Source organism: Sphaeroforma arctica, assembly GCF_001186125.1.
Source record: "Sphaeroforma arctica JP610 unplaced genomic scaffold supercont1.306, whole genome shotgun sequence".
Lineage (NCBI taxonomy): Eukaryota > Ichthyosporea > Ichthyophonida > Sphaeroforma > Sphaeroforma arctica.
This window is the reverse complement of record NW_014040252.1, coordinates 21,335-37,587: the sequence shown is the minus strand read 5'-3', so window position 1 is coordinate 37,587 and position 16,253 is coordinate 21,335. Positions and strand designations below refer to the sequence as shown.

Below are 16,253 nucleotides of genomic sequence, written 5' to 3'. Positions count from 1 at the left end.
GTGTGTGTATGTATGTATGTATATGTATATATATATATATATACTGTATGGAACGCACTGTATTTCTATCTCTGCCCTCTGCTGTGCAGGCGAGGGCAGGGGGTTATTACAGTCACTATTAAGTGTGTTTTTCTCCATATACCAGACTATGTCTTCCACTTGATATGAATTCTGTATGTGTATGTATGTCGGAATATATACTCTGCCGTACCTGAATTGAGGTGTTGCTCGCTACACTCTCCTTGGACTAAGGGTTTTGTGGATTTAAGCTTTAAGTGATTTCATTGATCTACGTCTATATTATACGCGTATGTGCACATATACATGGAGAAGGAATAGGTTGGAGAAACGGGGTATGCGTATGCCAGCTACACCGAAGTCATGCATGCTCTACGTTTACGCACTACGTAGGAGTTTATCGAGGTATACGAAACGAAGACACTTCTGATTCATACAGATACGGAATGAGAGTATGCGACAAAATCACAATGTTGCACATGCTGATACGTATATTATATTGTATATAAAGATTGTTCTTGGCCCACTAGCCTTAGTCGCTATGCAATATATCATTTACTATTGCATATATACCGGTGTATGTATATCGCATTACAATATTTTAAATACCAATGTGTGTATACCGCTGCTTGTTCATAATCCTCTAACCTCTGGTGTACTCGGGTGTTTGACTAAGAAGCCGAAAGTGGGCCATAGTCCGTTGCTAACCGGTCCCTTTTCGCCGAGCAAATACATACATACACAGCTATGCCAAGTACTCTTATATGGGTAGATATAGGGTAGTTTTGTTTAATGGCCACTCATAGCAGACTAATGCGTGCATATATTCGCAAGCATATGTCCAGGCTTCTGCTGAGGTGTTAGTAGCAGTCAGTCATGTGCAGTATACGTGATACCTGCTCTATGCGAATAAGCTCTTCTGACGAATAAACTTAGTTTATTGATGTATGAATGCTTCGGGGGGTTTTTTTCTCTTTACAGATACGGGGGCAGTGTGTACCATAGTCACCCGGGCGTTGTAACCGGAACTCAGTCCCCATTGCGCACTTTCCTCCGCACCCCGCCAACCGTGACGGCTCACACGACCGTAGCCACGCGTACAGGCACAGAGACTCCCGCTAAAGCCCAGACACGGACTAATACCAAGGTGCAAGGAAGGCGGAGGCCCTCTCACTCGCAGCACACCTCCACAAGGGGTGGCAAGTGGAATGGGCAGAACACGAGAAACAAGGAGCAGCGGCCGAGCCAAAGCGACAATCTGTTTGGCTGGGAGGCAGAAGCGCTGAGTATCACGTGCACGCGATTGGCTGTGACGTGTGTGGGTAACTTCTACTCGCACGTACAGATCGCCAAGGCGGACAAAAACGCCACAGATGCCTACGTATGGATGATGGCCGAGCTCAAGCGGCTGGCCGAATCTGTGGCATTTGATGCGCACACCCCACCGGTGGGTGTGCGACACATCCACGACGCCCACACCAAACTCGCACTCAATCTTCTCAGGAGTGTGCACTTTATTGTGATGGCCACAAAACGGGTGCATCGGCCCCTGTCGCAGGAGGCGGTGGCGCTGGTGCTGAGGTACGCGTATCAGACGGAACGCACCCAGGGCTTGGGCAAGGGACCGGTCACGGGTTTGGGTGCGCGCGGGTCAGATTCGGTGGGTGGTGCGGGTACTGCAGTGTCGGGAGGTGCAAGTATGGACAGGGCCACAGATACGCACACAGGCGTTGATGGAGAAGTGGGGGTCAGTGGTTTGCCTATACATGCGGCGAACGGGGCAACCGATACCACACGTGTGCACGGCGGTAGAGACATGCGCGGTAAGCCGGCGATGGTGGGTTTAAAAACATGCACCATCTTCAACACCAAGCAGCAGCTGATACCTGCGCTGCTGCTGACGGAGAGTGAGATGTCTGATATGGCGACGGGTGACACGACGGATAGCAACAGACCACCTGTCAGTTACGCACTCGCCGCCACTCATCCGGCCAGATCGGGTGTGCGCCAAATACGCACAGGACGGAATAAGGATAAGCTTATCCCGGGAGGCGAGAGGGGGGTGTATGGAGGAGGCGCGGATGGGCTCTCTCTCGCACACACACACTCACACACACACACACGCGCGCGCACGCACGCACGCCCGAGCTCAACTTGGGAGGGGGTACGACACAACGCTCTCACACTGCTGCAGGCCATGGCCCGACACTCGCCCGCATCGGAGAAGTACCTACTGTGGGGGAAACTGGGACTATTGTCGAATGCATCGGGGGCCGCGCAGCCGGGAAAGGGGACTAGCCTTATATGGCTGCTGCGGCATGTGGATCTACCGGAGACGCGCGCCGATGTGGCGATGACGCTGTGCGCGTTTGTGGAGGGCACTCAGTCGTATCTGTCTATGGCCGAGACTCCCCCCGGGTGTACGGCCCCGCGCGGGTACGAGTATGTAGGTAGAGATAACGTAGGTATGGATAACGTAGGCGATCATAGATCTGTTGACGGGGTGCATGAGAAAGATTCGGAGAGCACCCGCCAAGGGTTCAAACAGCCACGGCCACAGACACAATCCCACACACACACACGGGAACATGTGCCACCACAAACACACACCCCCCCATCACAGACGCACACACACCCAAAGACACACATGCGCAAGGCCACGGCCAAGTCCTCGCTCGCGTTCACGTCCCGGTCACAGCTGCTAGGGCACTCGCTGATCTGTCTGCACACGGAGTTAGTGTCGGCACTGCACAAAGCGTCGGCTGAGCATGACACAGGCACACAGATAGCGTTGCTGAAGTGTCTGAGCAGCTGTGTATTGGGCACCCCCTACGCTCGGCTGCCGCTGCATCTGCTGTACATGGTGGTGAGGGCCGTCTATGCCATGCTGCCCGAGGTGGCTGAGGCATTCATTCCCGCCCGCGCTCAGGGCCACGAGGGGTTGGCGTATAAGCTGCAGACAGATAACACCCACCCGCATGGGCCCCCACACGCACACCCGCCCAGGCCTAACGCTTCTGCTACACTCACACACACCCGTACTGCAGAGCAAGCACATGCGTGTGAGCTGTTAGTGGCCATAATCGTGTGTCTGGGTGCGGTGTGTCGGGCCGATCTCCCGGGTGACCAGAGACTGCGACTGCTACGGTCGTGTGGTGGTAGTGTTCGCGTAGAGGCGCATGATTCGACTGTCGATAATACACATGAGCAATCTATAAATACACATGGGCAATCTATAAATAGAACCAATGGTCGGTTCTCGGGCTACGGCGCAGCCAGACACGTGGAGAGTGACCACGTACTCGGCGAGTGTCTGACAAGACTGGCGACCAATCAGATCGTCGCATGGGAGGTGCGCAAAGAAGCACTGCAGACGCTGTGCTATCTCGCGCGGGGGCATTTGGAGCTGTTTGAGCCGTGGTGGAGTATCGGACAGGGCCTGGAATGGCTGGTGAACACCACGCTGAGTTCACATGCACATACTGGTAGGTATATACCTACACCAGCAGAGGCATACGCACTCCCACAGCCAGAGTCTCAGCCTCAGTCTCCTACACACACAAGGAATAGGACGGGTGAGACGCCACGTGGGTGGGCAGTAGAGGCGAATGCGAACGAAGTCACGGCTGCGTGTAGCGCGACCGGTTGTGATGGGGGCGCCAGCGCAACTGTCGACACAGCCACAGCCGCTGATGCGGGGGTAGCCAGTGTAGGTAGGCCGAGTGGGGCGGAGAGAGAGGCACAAAAGATAGAACGCGAGAAAGATGTCGGGGCAAAACTGGCTACCGGATACGTGTTGGTGGAGTATTTGAAGAGTCTGGATGCGAAGATAGGCGACTGGGATGCAGGTGACGGTGTGGAGATGGAGGGCCACGAGCATGAGAGCGAGAGATGTATTGGAGAAGCGGTAGCGATGGGAAATACGGGCAAAGGCGGAGATCAAAGTGTCAGTGGAGTTCTGAATGAGCAGGACAAAGAACAGAATGGTGTCGAACGGACTACTAGGCAACGCCACGCAGGATCTGTAGGTGAGGGTGCGAATACGCGGACTAATACCGAAGGGGACAACACAGGAGTATCCAGCGATGAGGACTGCCAGTACGATGCTGCCTTGATGCAGAACCGATCTCTGAACAATCCGCCACCACTGCCATCACCTGACCAAAGTAGTTTGACACTGACACTGACACCTGTCAAGGGCCCGGCCGCAGCCAGCGAGCGGTTGCTGTCGCTGGCAAAGGCAGTGCTGTACTTGTACGTCCCCAACCTCATCAGCGAGGACGAGCCCTCTCTGCGTGTGCTGGCCTCAGACATGTGTGCGTGCATGAACCGGTGCACGGTATCACAACTCAAACCACTGCAAGTGATGCAGCTCAAGGTGGCCTTGCTGGGGCTCTCACAGGACACGGCCACTCAGGTGAAGTCGTCTGCCTTCCGTGCGCTGGGTATGCTCGTGTGCCTGCAGCGTATCCGCCGGGACGGGCTGTTCCTGAATGATCTGGCTGAGGTAGGTAGACGAGCCTTTGAGGTGCGTGTGCTGACGGTACGGCTGAAGGCTTCGTGGGCCTTGGCGTCGCTGTGCGATGCGCTGGTGCGGGACCTGCTGGAGGGGAAAGAGGACCGGCTGAGTGGGCCGGAGGTGCAGGTTGTGGACGAAGGTATGGGACAGGGCATCCAGGGTGATATGTGGGACACTCTGCATGCCAAGTTGCTGGCCATAGCCCTGTCGGCCTCAGACGATAACGACAAGGTCCTCATCAACCGCATCCGCATGCTGGGCTGTCTGGTGCGCCTGACCGGCACCCCAACGGTCCCCACAGACCAGCACACGGTGCAGAGGGCCATAGACTGCATTACACAGACAATCGGGAAGGGGTCTGCGAAGCTTCGGTGGAATGCCTGCTATGCCATGTCCCACGTGTTCAGTACACCCCACGTCACGCCCCGCGCGTACCAGGAGGGTGTGCGTGCGCTGTGTGTGGCAGTAAAGGAGAGCAAGAACTTTAAGATCCGTATCAACGCGGCCCAGGCCCTGTGTGTTCTGGACAGGGCCGACAGGCTCAAAGTGTCTCCGGTGGGAGACGGGTGCAATGCGGATCACATACACACCGCACAGGCACACCATACGCCGGTTGGTTGCAAAAGTGCGGGGCGGGGTTGCAACGGTACGTCCGCGGTGTGTGTGGACACGGACTCGGCGAATAAGCAGAATGGACGTACCAGCGGAGACGAGGGGGAACTCAGTGTCAGTGGTGTCTGTACCAAGTTTCCTGGGGACTCTGGTTGCCAGGCAACGCCTGCACGGCCTGTGTACCTTTTGTACGACGTGTTTGAGGCTGTCAGCACGTCTCTGCGCAACCTGGACAGAGTGGACGAGGTCGCTGAGTACCGGTACAGGAGCAGTCTGGAGGAGCAGCTGTACCGGTGCATCATCCAGATTGTGGGGCTGTTCACGGTGCAGGACATTGACCACACGCGCGAGGCGTACACGCGACTGATGCGGTGGACGGTCCAGCAGAAGCGCAACCGCCTGTCGCAGATGTACTCGACGTGTGCTGAGGGTGTGCGTTTGCGTGTGCGTGTACCTACGATAGCCCCACCTACGCTAGAGAGACCTATTGCGGCGGAGTCCACTCTAGCAACGCCTGCAAGCACGAGGTCTGACGAATCGCCTTCTGCACTTGCTGGTGCGAGTATCTATCCACCGGTGGCCATGGCAACGGTGAGTACGCCTCCTGACAGTGAGTTCGGGTGGTTGAATGATACCGTTGCACTGCTGTTTGTGCGATCCGCGCACATGCGTGACAGAGTGTGCACCAATGAACCCTGTGGAGACGTGTGGAAAGAAGTGTGGGAGGCGTATGATGATGTGGTGCTGTTCGAGGCCCAGAGATTCAGAAATGCATAGGCATACGCCAGATGTCTTGCTAGTCTTACTGTTTTGTATAACGCTACGGAAGTGAAGGGGAGAGTGGGATGCCCCTGACTGTGCTGCCTGCTGAGGTTTGAAGTTCAGCGGCTGATGATATGGTAGACGTATGCGGATGGTCTTGCGTTCTATATACACGCATCGAAATACTCGTAAAAAAAAGAAATGTTACACAAATCACTCTGGCAGCATCTCCTGAACCACTCCATAGGGTAGACCTCTGTAGTTCAATAGTCTCATTAAGGAGCTGTACCCTTGTGGTTATTACATCCCCCCAGGAACGGGTAGGTCCTGGCTGCAGCGTTTCTTTTGCCACAAGGGAAGCAATACCTGTAATCGAAAAATTCCGCTCTAGGTAACATTTAAATATAGCACTACTACTTTCTGGCAATTGTATGTTATGATAAATAATTAAGATATTGTATAATGTAAGTATGTGTACGACTCCTTAAATATCCTCCGACTGACCAGGCTATCCCCCACGTACGCGAGCTGCATGTTTAGTTCGCCATTCATCCAGCATCTTGCGCCTATATCCTGTGTCGAGAGCAAAACGATACCCTTTGTATATTGCAATTTTCCACCTGGCAACAAACCGTTCTCAAATATGTCGAGCCACCACCATCTCATCGTCGGGCTGAAACCATCCGTACGCTGATGTTTATGTTTATGGGCGAGAGCGATCCATCGAGCCCAATACATGTTCACATCCCGTTGCCAAGACGTGGCCTCCGGACACTTGGTGAGAGCATACACTACCTCATTCCGTTCTTCAACGCTAGCTTCTTTAAAGGGTAGCTCGTATATCAACCAGTTAGTATATACCGTACTGTTGAGGCAACGATGAGCCTTGCCTTGCTCCGGTTCCACAAGTGGTACTCCGTATACCCGACCATTGCTCATATGTACTCGATACAACTATCCCGTCGCCCGCATACGCACTATATGATAGACCGAAGGGTCTAGCGCCACCACATTAGCTGGTCCCACGCACTCCGGCATTGACTTATGCGGTTCTAATGCAGAGCGAAATATCACCACTCGTCCAATGTTGAACATGGGAACATCCACCCGCCAACGGTTCGCCTGGTGGGCTCCATTGCTCAAGCCTTGCTATATAGAGCTGTGGGATCAGGCTCTAGCAGGTCAGGCGTTGCCAAATCTTCCCAATCATCACGCAAGATGTCCACTAAATCCGCATCAACATGGTTTGAAAACACCCGGCCATTTGTGTTGCCAACGTATACGGCGTCATACCTGCTATCAAAGACCTTATCGCATTATACGCCGATACAAACTCCGCCACAGCATCTGGCCACGAACTTTCCTACCCCTCTGGAAGGCAACGTGACAGCCAACGATTGCATGTACGGCAAATTACTGCGGAACGATTGATGTAACAACGGACTATCTTCATCCACAATCAGTTGTCTCGCGGCGCCCGCCGTTTCTTTCTGGAAAGCTTCACCCTGTTGAATCTGACCGTTACCTGAGATTCATCGTTTTCAATAGAATCCGATACGGAATACGGGCGGACTATCTGTTGCTGCTGCCGAACTCCTTCCAACGGGCGAGAACCCACATCCACATCGTTCTCTTCAATCATACTTGCTCGTTTTGCAATTGAGAAAGCTGGTCTTCAGACCACTCCTACGGTTCCAGAACCAGGCCCGCTGCTCGTAGCCAACTCAACGTTGTCACTATCCTGTTGAATTTCTCTCAGCTGCTGGTATGCCTGCCAACTGACATCGCGGTCCGCAACCGCATCGTCCAACGCTACCTGTTCCTCCCGGAACAAATCTTCCATAGTCAGCGGCCAATCACCCACCCCGCCAGAAGTATGTGGGTCCTGATAAGATTTGCCCCGCGGGGCTAGCCCCAAGCCGGCCATCATGTCAAAAGGTGTATCATCCTGAAGGAGCGCGGACGCTATGTCCGACGCATTGCCGGTTGCCACTTGGAGACTCGAAATTGGCTCATCACCACTCACATATAGAAGCACGGGTACAGGCTGTTCACTTACCTGTTTTTGGCTAGCAGGCATTGGTTTCTCCACTGTGACCGGTACCGAAGTCAGGCACCGAATCGTCCTTCACCTCGCGTCAGGCCATCCGTTACGCTAAGCTTGCCCGGAAATCCCCCTCACGGGCCTCATCCTGCCGCTCCAGCGCCTCCTTCAGCGACCCTCATAGTCTATTTCCCTTTGAGCACGTGCCTGTGCTCGTGTGACCACCGCCACGCACAAAACTTCAGGACCATACAAGTTGCGCACACAATACGGCCGTCCCGCGAAGCCCAACCGTTGCCAAAATGGCTGGGGAAGGTATTGAAAAGGGACCATGTAGTCGCTGCGCACGAACTACAGAACCGTACAAGTTGTCGGTCGTCTCGCAAAGCCCAACCGTTGCCAAAATGGCTGGGGAAGGTATTGAAAAGGGTACATGTAGTCGCTGCGCACGAACTACAGAACCGTACAAGTTGTGCACACAATACGGTCGTCTCGCAAAGCCCAACCGTTGCCAAAATGGCTGGGTTGTAAGGTATTGAAAAGGGTCGATGCAGTCGCTGCGCACTGGGCCAATAGGCAAACACCAAGATGGTACCGGCATCGGCTTCCCATTGTCCCCAAAGTATATGCTGTCAACTGGTGGCACAACCAAGGGCATATTCATCAGCCTGCTGCAGAATATCGGAAACAATGTTGCACCAGTCCAGACTGGGGCCACGACAACCGCTTTCACATCTGCAAAAGACTTCAAATATGATAAGAAACAGAAAGTCGAATCCCACGGCGGGCAGGCCCGCTCGAAAACCTCACCCAGCGAAACTGTGAAAATGTCGCCGCCCTAAGTATCACCCCTTAGCTCATCGGAAGCTTAAAAGGGCAACTGCGCATTGCGGCAATTGGCGAAGAGGTCAATAGTCACTCCTAGTCACTTCTCCATCGCACGTTTGAACCACTCGGGATTCATCTGCTGTGTTTGCGTGTCTGGATTAACCGGGACACACCCTGCCACTTTCAAAGCCAGTTTTTCCTCGTCCTCACTGATATCACATGCCTACGGTATGGGCAACGCGTTGTCCGGACCCGGTAATTCCAAAGGCCAGGCAAAAAAAGCGCGACGCTCCACTGAAGCGCAGTGTCGGATCCACCTCTGGCGCATACATTCTCGAAGGGTGATCTCCCAGAATGTTAAACGGCCCTGGAATGTACGAAATCTCGGCATCCATACAGCTCGTAATTTCTAACGCACACCCCGCCCGGCGTATCTCAATTTTGGGCGTATCCGGGGGAAGTGACTTGCCCTTCAATAGGGTCTCCAGTGGCTTGTGGTCACTATGGATCTGTAACGGTATCTACGACCTCATAGCCATAAAGACAATCTTATGTATCATGAACTTCGTAGCCGTAAGTTCCACATCCAAGACATGATAGTTCCCTATGGAAGGTGGGAGCTTAGACGAATAAAATCCAGCACAGTTCATATCGTACAACGCTACATCATTACGTTTATCCCACACCACAGGAGCCATGGCCAACTGCTCTCTCATGAGCTCCACAAAACGCTTCTTTTCTTTTATTGTCCTCGTTGACTCTTCCATCGGAGCAAGGGTCATCCAGCTATTGATTTTTTTCCATCCGCAGTACCTCCTTGAGCGCTCTCCTGATCATTACTGCTCCACCAATGGCCACGTCGCACGCGTCAGTGAAAACACGAAACTCCTCCTGCTGCTCTATAGTGGCATATCCCGTTCGTCAGAAGCCTCATACACCTATTATATGCAATCTAGCATTCCAATTCATGTCAAAATACACACCCTTCTGTGTCTGGTTGGTTAAAGAGGCTAATTAACGAAGCATTCCGCCCCGGAATGCTGCAAGACCAGCAAAAGCGATCAGTTGATCCTTATCAACTGGGAGCTCAATAATCGCAATCTCCTGCATTCGTTCATCACCAATGGTGACGAACCCGTCGAATCACAACCTGCCATAGAAGCGCTTTGGTACGCCCTTACCGCAATTTGAGTCTTCAAGGCATTGAACTTCGTACCTGAGCGTTCAGCAGCATGCAACAACTACCACACACTCGCCAATGCACTTTGTCAGCCTTTAGCTCCGCTGCAGTCATCAGCGCAGTGTTTGGCGACGCCCCTTCCTTCGTAATGACATCGACCAATCCAGGCAATGGTTTATTGGCAAGATGCGGCACTCCATCCGCCGGCCCGGATTTGATTACAGGCGGAACCTCGTCTGTCAGAGCACGCGGCTGCTCAGTCGAGGATTCCTCTGGCTATCGTCGTCATCGACCATCTTCTGAGTACACGTGGCGCCATCATCGACGAAGAATAGGAAACCTTCCACGTCCCTAAAACAGTCCTCCTTCCGTTGAGTGTATTGAGCTGGTAGGACAGTAAGGTCAAAGCCAGCTTCAATACGCTCATAGACCTGCCCCTCTCCAGACAGAAATCGAGTCTTATGGCGGTCCTTTTCGGCAATAGTGCACTGATTGAAGGCATTGACACTATCAGTGATCATACTACGCCACCCACTGCATTTGTGGCGTCTCAAATCCTCCTCACTTGGCATGTTGGCTTGATCGGAAGTGCTATACTTGTTCAAGCCAGCATAAGCTTGGTACATCCTGTAGTCGCCATCCGACCGTTGTGCCTTCCCCTTGCCCTTGTCCGCTAGGATAATAGGTACAAGCCAACCTCCACCATCCTCGCATCGTCGAATAACACCCCGAGCTACTTCAGCCTCACACTTGCGCTACTCGATGGCCAATGTTAACCGGATCTCGTTCACGGAACGCACTCCGAGCAGGAATAACATCTGCACGGGTTGGAATCACGAACTCCTGACCTTTCGAAAACAAGTGCTGCTTCGTCTCCGATTTCAAGCAGCCTTCATCTTTGCAAGTTTATCTTGTGGGATCCCAATTCCTGCCACCAGTCGGTCAAGATAAGTAAAATCATAAACTGAAACCGAAACATCCTCTTCCTGACATGAAAGAATTACCGTATTGTATATAGTTTTCGGTGTCTTGTATATAAGTGAGAGAAGACACCGGAGTTAGCAGACTCTTAGCCGTAAGGCAAAACGCTGGCGGGACCATTGACGTATCCCATACCGACTTCAGCAAGTTATCGCGTTGCATGAAGAATCCGAGGATTGAATTCTTGCCCAAAGGCACCTAATCCACTATGTAGAACAATATAATGTCCGTATTGAACGAACTCACCTGTTGATTATGTATACTGTATATAGACATAACTACCGACACTTCCACTACAAACCGAGGAGACATGTTCAAGGAATCATCATAAGCCTCAAGCACCTCTCTCTCGGAATGTCAATCCGCTGTAGTTCTTCTGCATCAACCACCGAATAATTCAGCATCGATGACCAAACGAATTAGACGAGAATTTGGCTTGGATCAACCGTGTGAGCTGTCTACCCATGAAGAGATCGCAGAGGATATCGAGAAGAATCGCCATGTGCTAGGTTTTACTTTTCGCAAGTGGTTGGCACCACTTTTGAGTGAACCAAGGATGGAACAACCCGTGCATGACGCTGTACGATAATAATTGAATGCTTGGCCCGCAGAATTTAGGAATTCGATTAGTTGGCCCTATTCCTATTCTCTACTTGCTTGGAGGGCAACTAACGAGCTTTCATTATTATTATATTTAAGTCAATTCGTGGATATGCTGCCCTAGCCTCTCTAATATCTATACGTTATGAAGGACGATACAAAAAGCCTAAATCGTAGTACAGCTGTACATGCATACCCCAATTCGTCGCAGCTACAATAAGACCGTCCACAGTTAGTCAATTCGCGCTGGGACCGATGGGCGCAGTATATCTAGATGTACCTGAAGCAGCCGCGGCAGAAGTATTCTTGATATTCTGAGGAAATCAGCTTTAAAATGAGGACCCCCATACAGATGGCTTTTAATATATGACGGTACTCTGTTTCTTCCCTGTTCTCATCGGCATCATCCTGTGCCTTCTGGATTGCCACTTTCAAAGCCGTAGTTCCTTTCTTAGCCGCGTCACAAAGGCCAGCACCCGTAGATTCATCTTCAACTACCTGGAGTGCTGGGATGTGTTGATCGCCACTGCTACTCGTTTTTCGTGCGTCCGAAGCTCGTCGTGAAGACACACCGCTATCACGTTTGTGCCGGAAAGCTGGGGCAAGTAAATAGTCTGACTTGTAAGTCGAAACATCGCTCACACCCTCTTCAACTTCGATAAAATCCATAGACTCTTGTAGAACAATAGATCGCCTGTCGACCTCTGATAACTCTTGAGCCAATCTCTGACACTCCGGGTAAAACGCATACGTATCATCTTTGAGTTCCGTTGCCCAGGCCTGAACGGCTACACTTCTACCCTGGTTGAAAAGGTTCGCACATGCCCCAAAACGTTCGCACATTACTCTGTTCCATACGGGTTACCGTTGTCTTGTTGCTGTTCATCGATATCAACTTATATTCAACCGAAGGACTAACTTGTCGGATCATCACGGCTACAGACTGATCGCAGCCTGCACTGGTCTGTTCCTTCAACTTAAGGAGAGAGTAAGCCTTAGTCGTCTCACGCGCCAGGAAAGTCCAGTCGTCGTCATCTAGGAACTTCCAAGACTTAACGCCTTCGATAATACTGTCTGTTATTGTTGTAATTAGAGTTGATATTAATGAACCCCCTCATAATTCAAAAGTTGTTTTTTTGCACCTCAACTCACACGGCCTGTAATATATTAAGCCGGCTCGTCTAAAATACTTATTTGTAAGTAGATGAGTACTTGCTAGTTGAGCACGGTCTGTCTAATTGTAGTTCTCAGCACAGTAAGTTAGCAAACAGGTTATTAGACAATTCTTCATGCTCTTCCAGCATCTATGCTCGGACTATCCTACTGTGCAGAATACATTTATAACTACTGATGGTCTACTTAGAATCCACTACAGCACACCTTATGCTGTATGCTTCTATCCTGCATATCTCATGTCTCACTCGACATCATCCTAACTAAGCTGGCTTCTCATCCCCCTAATGATCAACCAATCAAGGCATCCAGCATAGTGTCGTCCTGACATCCTCATAATCCATCACCCTGTCATATCAGCTCCACCTAGTCGACACTATCAGTACACAAATCACTCTGACAGCATCCCCTGAACCACTCTATGTGGTAGACCTCTGTAGTTCGATACCTGATCTCAGTACCGAACTGTACCCTTGTTGCTATTTTCCTATTATAATATAATTCATACATCCAATGTTTCTAATATGTATAGTACATACATCAATGTTTCCATTTTAATATAATTCATATATCAATGGTTCTGTTCTATTAGAATTCATACATTGATGTTTCTTTTTTAATAGAATACATATAAAAATATATATATATACATCAATGTTTCTGTTATAACAGAATTCATACATCAATGGCACTATACGTCAATGTCACTATCATAATAGAATTCACACATCAATGTTTCTGTTATAATAGAATTCATACATCAATGTTTCTGAATAGAGATAATCCATAAAATTGTTTCTATTGCAATCCGCACTAACAATTGCACACACAACGGTTTATTGGCGTCAAAAGCCAATCCAACACTTCACTTCCATTGGCATAGGTATTTGTGTTCGGCACTCGCCAGCCCCCACTGCTACGACTTCTGCTGCACCATATTCAAACGGTACTTCTTAATCGACCCAGCCGATGGGTTGCAGGCCTCACAGGCACAGTAATGCTTGCCATGGACACAGACCCCACACGTCCTGTCCGTTACCAAGGTGCACCTGGCACAGAAATTCGGGTACGCTTTGGACCAGATGTCCATAGCTGCGTCGTGGGCTCTGGGGTCGTTGTAGCAGTCGCCCATACCCCCATCCCGTACTAGGGACATTCGCCTCCTCCGGCCCACTTTCTTGATCCTCCGGTCCGGTCCATTAGTGGTCCTCCGCCTGAGTATATTATCACACTCAAGATCCCTTTTGTCCTCAACCTCCGAGCCTTCGGCCTCGATTGGCTCGTCCGGCCGTTCCCACGAGGCTTCAAAGTCGTCCCAGGTATAGTCCGTCACATCCACATACTCACCCCTCACCTGGCACGATACTATGCCCACAGGGCTGTGATCCTCGTTGGACAATTCGTACGTCAAATCCGACAGCGGCGCCAGTTGGTGCACAGATTTGGGCACCTGGCTGTACGACTCATCTATCGTCTCCACGGGAACGAACCGTCCGGACACTTCGCCTCTCTTTTGTGCGCGTGCGTGCACCGTTTCTCTCTTCGCGCTTACATGTATGATACCAATGCGATACTGCGGATGGTTGTCCCGAACATCGGCAAACAACTGTCTGTGCCACTCCACGTCCCTGAGGCTCCCATCCACCAGCATACACTTGCCCTGGGCCAAGGCGTAGTTGAACAGCACATCGGACATCTGCGTGGATTCTCGGTGCAGTTTGGTAGCGGCTGTTTCCGGTTCTTCGCGCAGGTATCCGGCCATCTCCGGTAGTTCGCTCTTCAGCTTGTCTGGGTCGATCACCACAAACCTGCTGAGCTTGAACGCACCCATTTTATTGAGAGTGCTAAGTGTGTATCCCTTGCCCACACCCATAGCCCCGCCCGAGAACACAATCCACGGTCGTTGTGCGCTTCGTTTGCTGCTTCCCGTACCGGTTTTGGCCCCGAAATCTAAACCGGGACGGCTACCTACACCAGCATTGGCCTCATCACCGTCGTCCTCGCAAGAGTCCATCGCAGCATTGGCAATGCGTGCCAGAATCGCGTCTTGCAGTTCCTGTCGGCTGACCATCAGGTTGTGATGATAATTGTAATCCAGCAACTTGCGCGCCTCCTTGAAGCGGTCGGCGAATCCCGAATGCGGGTCATAGTACCTGTGCATGGTCGTATGGTCGTATAGTATGGTTTTATGATGGATTCGGGTGTAGAAACAGAGCTGCGCCGGCCATTCAGAGATGTTAATTGCATTCGTAGTACCCGAGTATGGTCGTTTGGTCGTATGGTTATATGATCACATGGTCGTACTATATGGTCGTATTGTATTGTGAGTGATAAATTCAGGTTTAGAATCAGGACTGTGACTGACATTTAGAGATGCTAATTGCGTTCGTTGTACCTGTGTATGGTCACATGGTCGAATCACATGGTCGTATGGTCTTATCATATGGTAGTATCGTATTATGAATAATAAATTCGGGTTCAGAATCAGGACTGTAATTGTCATTCATAGATTCTAATTGTGTTCGTAGTACCTGGGTATGGTCGTACTGTATGGTCGTACTGCATAATGAATGATAAATTCGGGTTTAGAATCAGGACTGTAATTGTCATTCATAGATGCTAATTGTGTTCGTAGTACCTGGGTATGGTCGTACTGTATGGTCGTACTGCATAATGAATGATAAATTCGGGTTTAGAATCAGGACTGTAATTGTCATTCATAGATGCTAATTGCGTTCGTATGTACCTGTGTATGGTCGTATGGTCGTATTATATGGTCGTATGGTCGTATCATATAGTCGTATGCTCGTATCCTATGGTCATATTGTATTATGATTGATATAATAAATCCGAGTTTAGCATCAGGACTGCCATTCAGAGATTTTAATTGTGTGCTAAAGCACCATTTGGAGTGAGTGCTTCAGCCCTGAGTTGGTGAAATGCGCACCAGAGCACTAGCTGTTCACAGTGAATGTTGACATCACCCAACGGCATTCAAGAAATGTAAACTAATTCTTCAAGATCGAGTCAAATGGGCCTAGGCGGAGTTTTATGTAAGAGAACTATCAAGCAATATCTACAGAGAAAATATTTCCTGGCGTCCGTGAGGATCAGGGAACATATACTAATGTATGCAAGCACACTACTAGTACAAGCCACAACTGCCACCAACTGAGTCTCATGTGACAATTAATATGAGCCTACTTCGAGCTTACCAAAAACAAGGAAAAGGCAGAAGATTGCTTTGTATCTTTAGTACATACAGTCCGTCACTGACACATATGAATTGGCTTGGCAGGAGATGACAGATACCATTCGATCCGATTGGTAAGTAGAATCTCAATAACGCTTTAATATTGTACTTTTTTATATCAAATAGAGGTGATTGATGGATAGCCGCAAAAGAATGGTAAACTGATGGTAAACTGATTTGTATATGTTCCACTTCAAACATACTCTAATATATGGTCGAAGACACGTCAAAATATACATACATACATACATATATATATCTATATATATATATATATATATAT

At 50.4% G+C, this 16,253-nt stretch overlaps 5 protein-coding genes across 5 annotated transcripts in view; 2 read left to right on the top strand and 3 right to left on the bottom strand.

Annotated features, from left to right (window-relative positions):
- Positions 1-765: 765 nt before the first annotated feature.
- On the top strand, positions 766-6,336 carry SARC_05031 (hypothetical protein; the record flags this gene model as incomplete). The annotated part of the gene is made up of 2 exons (XM_014301119.1): positions 766-797; positions 1,000-6,336. 2 exons carry the CDS (start codon positions 766-768, stop codon positions 5,924-5,926), a joined length of 4,959 nt encoding a protein of 1,652 aa, XP_014156594.1. The 3' UTR covers positions 5,927-6,336.
- Positions 6,337-7,586: 1,250 nt separating this feature from the next.
- Positions 7,587-8,102, bottom strand: SARC_05030 (hypothetical protein; the record flags this gene model as incomplete). Its single annotated transcript, XM_014301118.1, has 2 exons — positions 7,587-7,970; positions 8,094-8,102. 2 exons carry the CDS (start codon positions 8,100-8,102, stop codon positions 7,587-7,589), a joined length of 393 nt encoding a protein of 130 aa, XP_014156593.1.
- A 155-nt stretch (positions 8,103-8,257) lies between these two features.
- On the top strand, positions 8,258-8,797 carry SARC_05029 (hypothetical protein; the record flags this gene model as incomplete). Its single annotated transcript, XM_014301117.1, has 2 exons — positions 8,258-8,372; positions 8,532-8,797. 2 exons carry the CDS (start codon positions 8,258-8,260, stop codon positions 8,795-8,797), a joined length of 381 nt encoding a protein of 126 aa, XP_014156592.1.
- A 2,876-nt stretch (positions 8,798-11,673) lies between these two features.
- On the bottom strand, positions 11,674-12,387 carry SARC_05028 (hypothetical protein; the record flags this gene model as incomplete). The annotated part of the gene is made up of 2 exons (XM_014301116.1): positions 11,674-11,680; positions 11,825-12,387. 2 exons carry the CDS (start codon positions 12,385-12,387, stop codon positions 11,674-11,676), a joined length of 570 nt encoding a protein of 189 aa, XP_014156591.1.
- A 1,041-nt stretch (positions 12,388-13,428) lies between these two features.
- The window catches only part of SARC_05027 (hypothetical protein), a 3,277-nt gene continuing 452 nt past the window's right edge, over positions 13,429-16,253 (bottom strand). Inside the window, exon 2 of the mRNA XM_014301115.1 lies at positions 13,429-14,870. Coding sequence (XP_014156590.1) covers positions 13,634-14,870 — 1,237 coding nt within the window. The 3' untranslated portion in view covers positions 13,429-13,633. The remainder of the gene's footprint in view (positions 14,871-16,253) is intronic.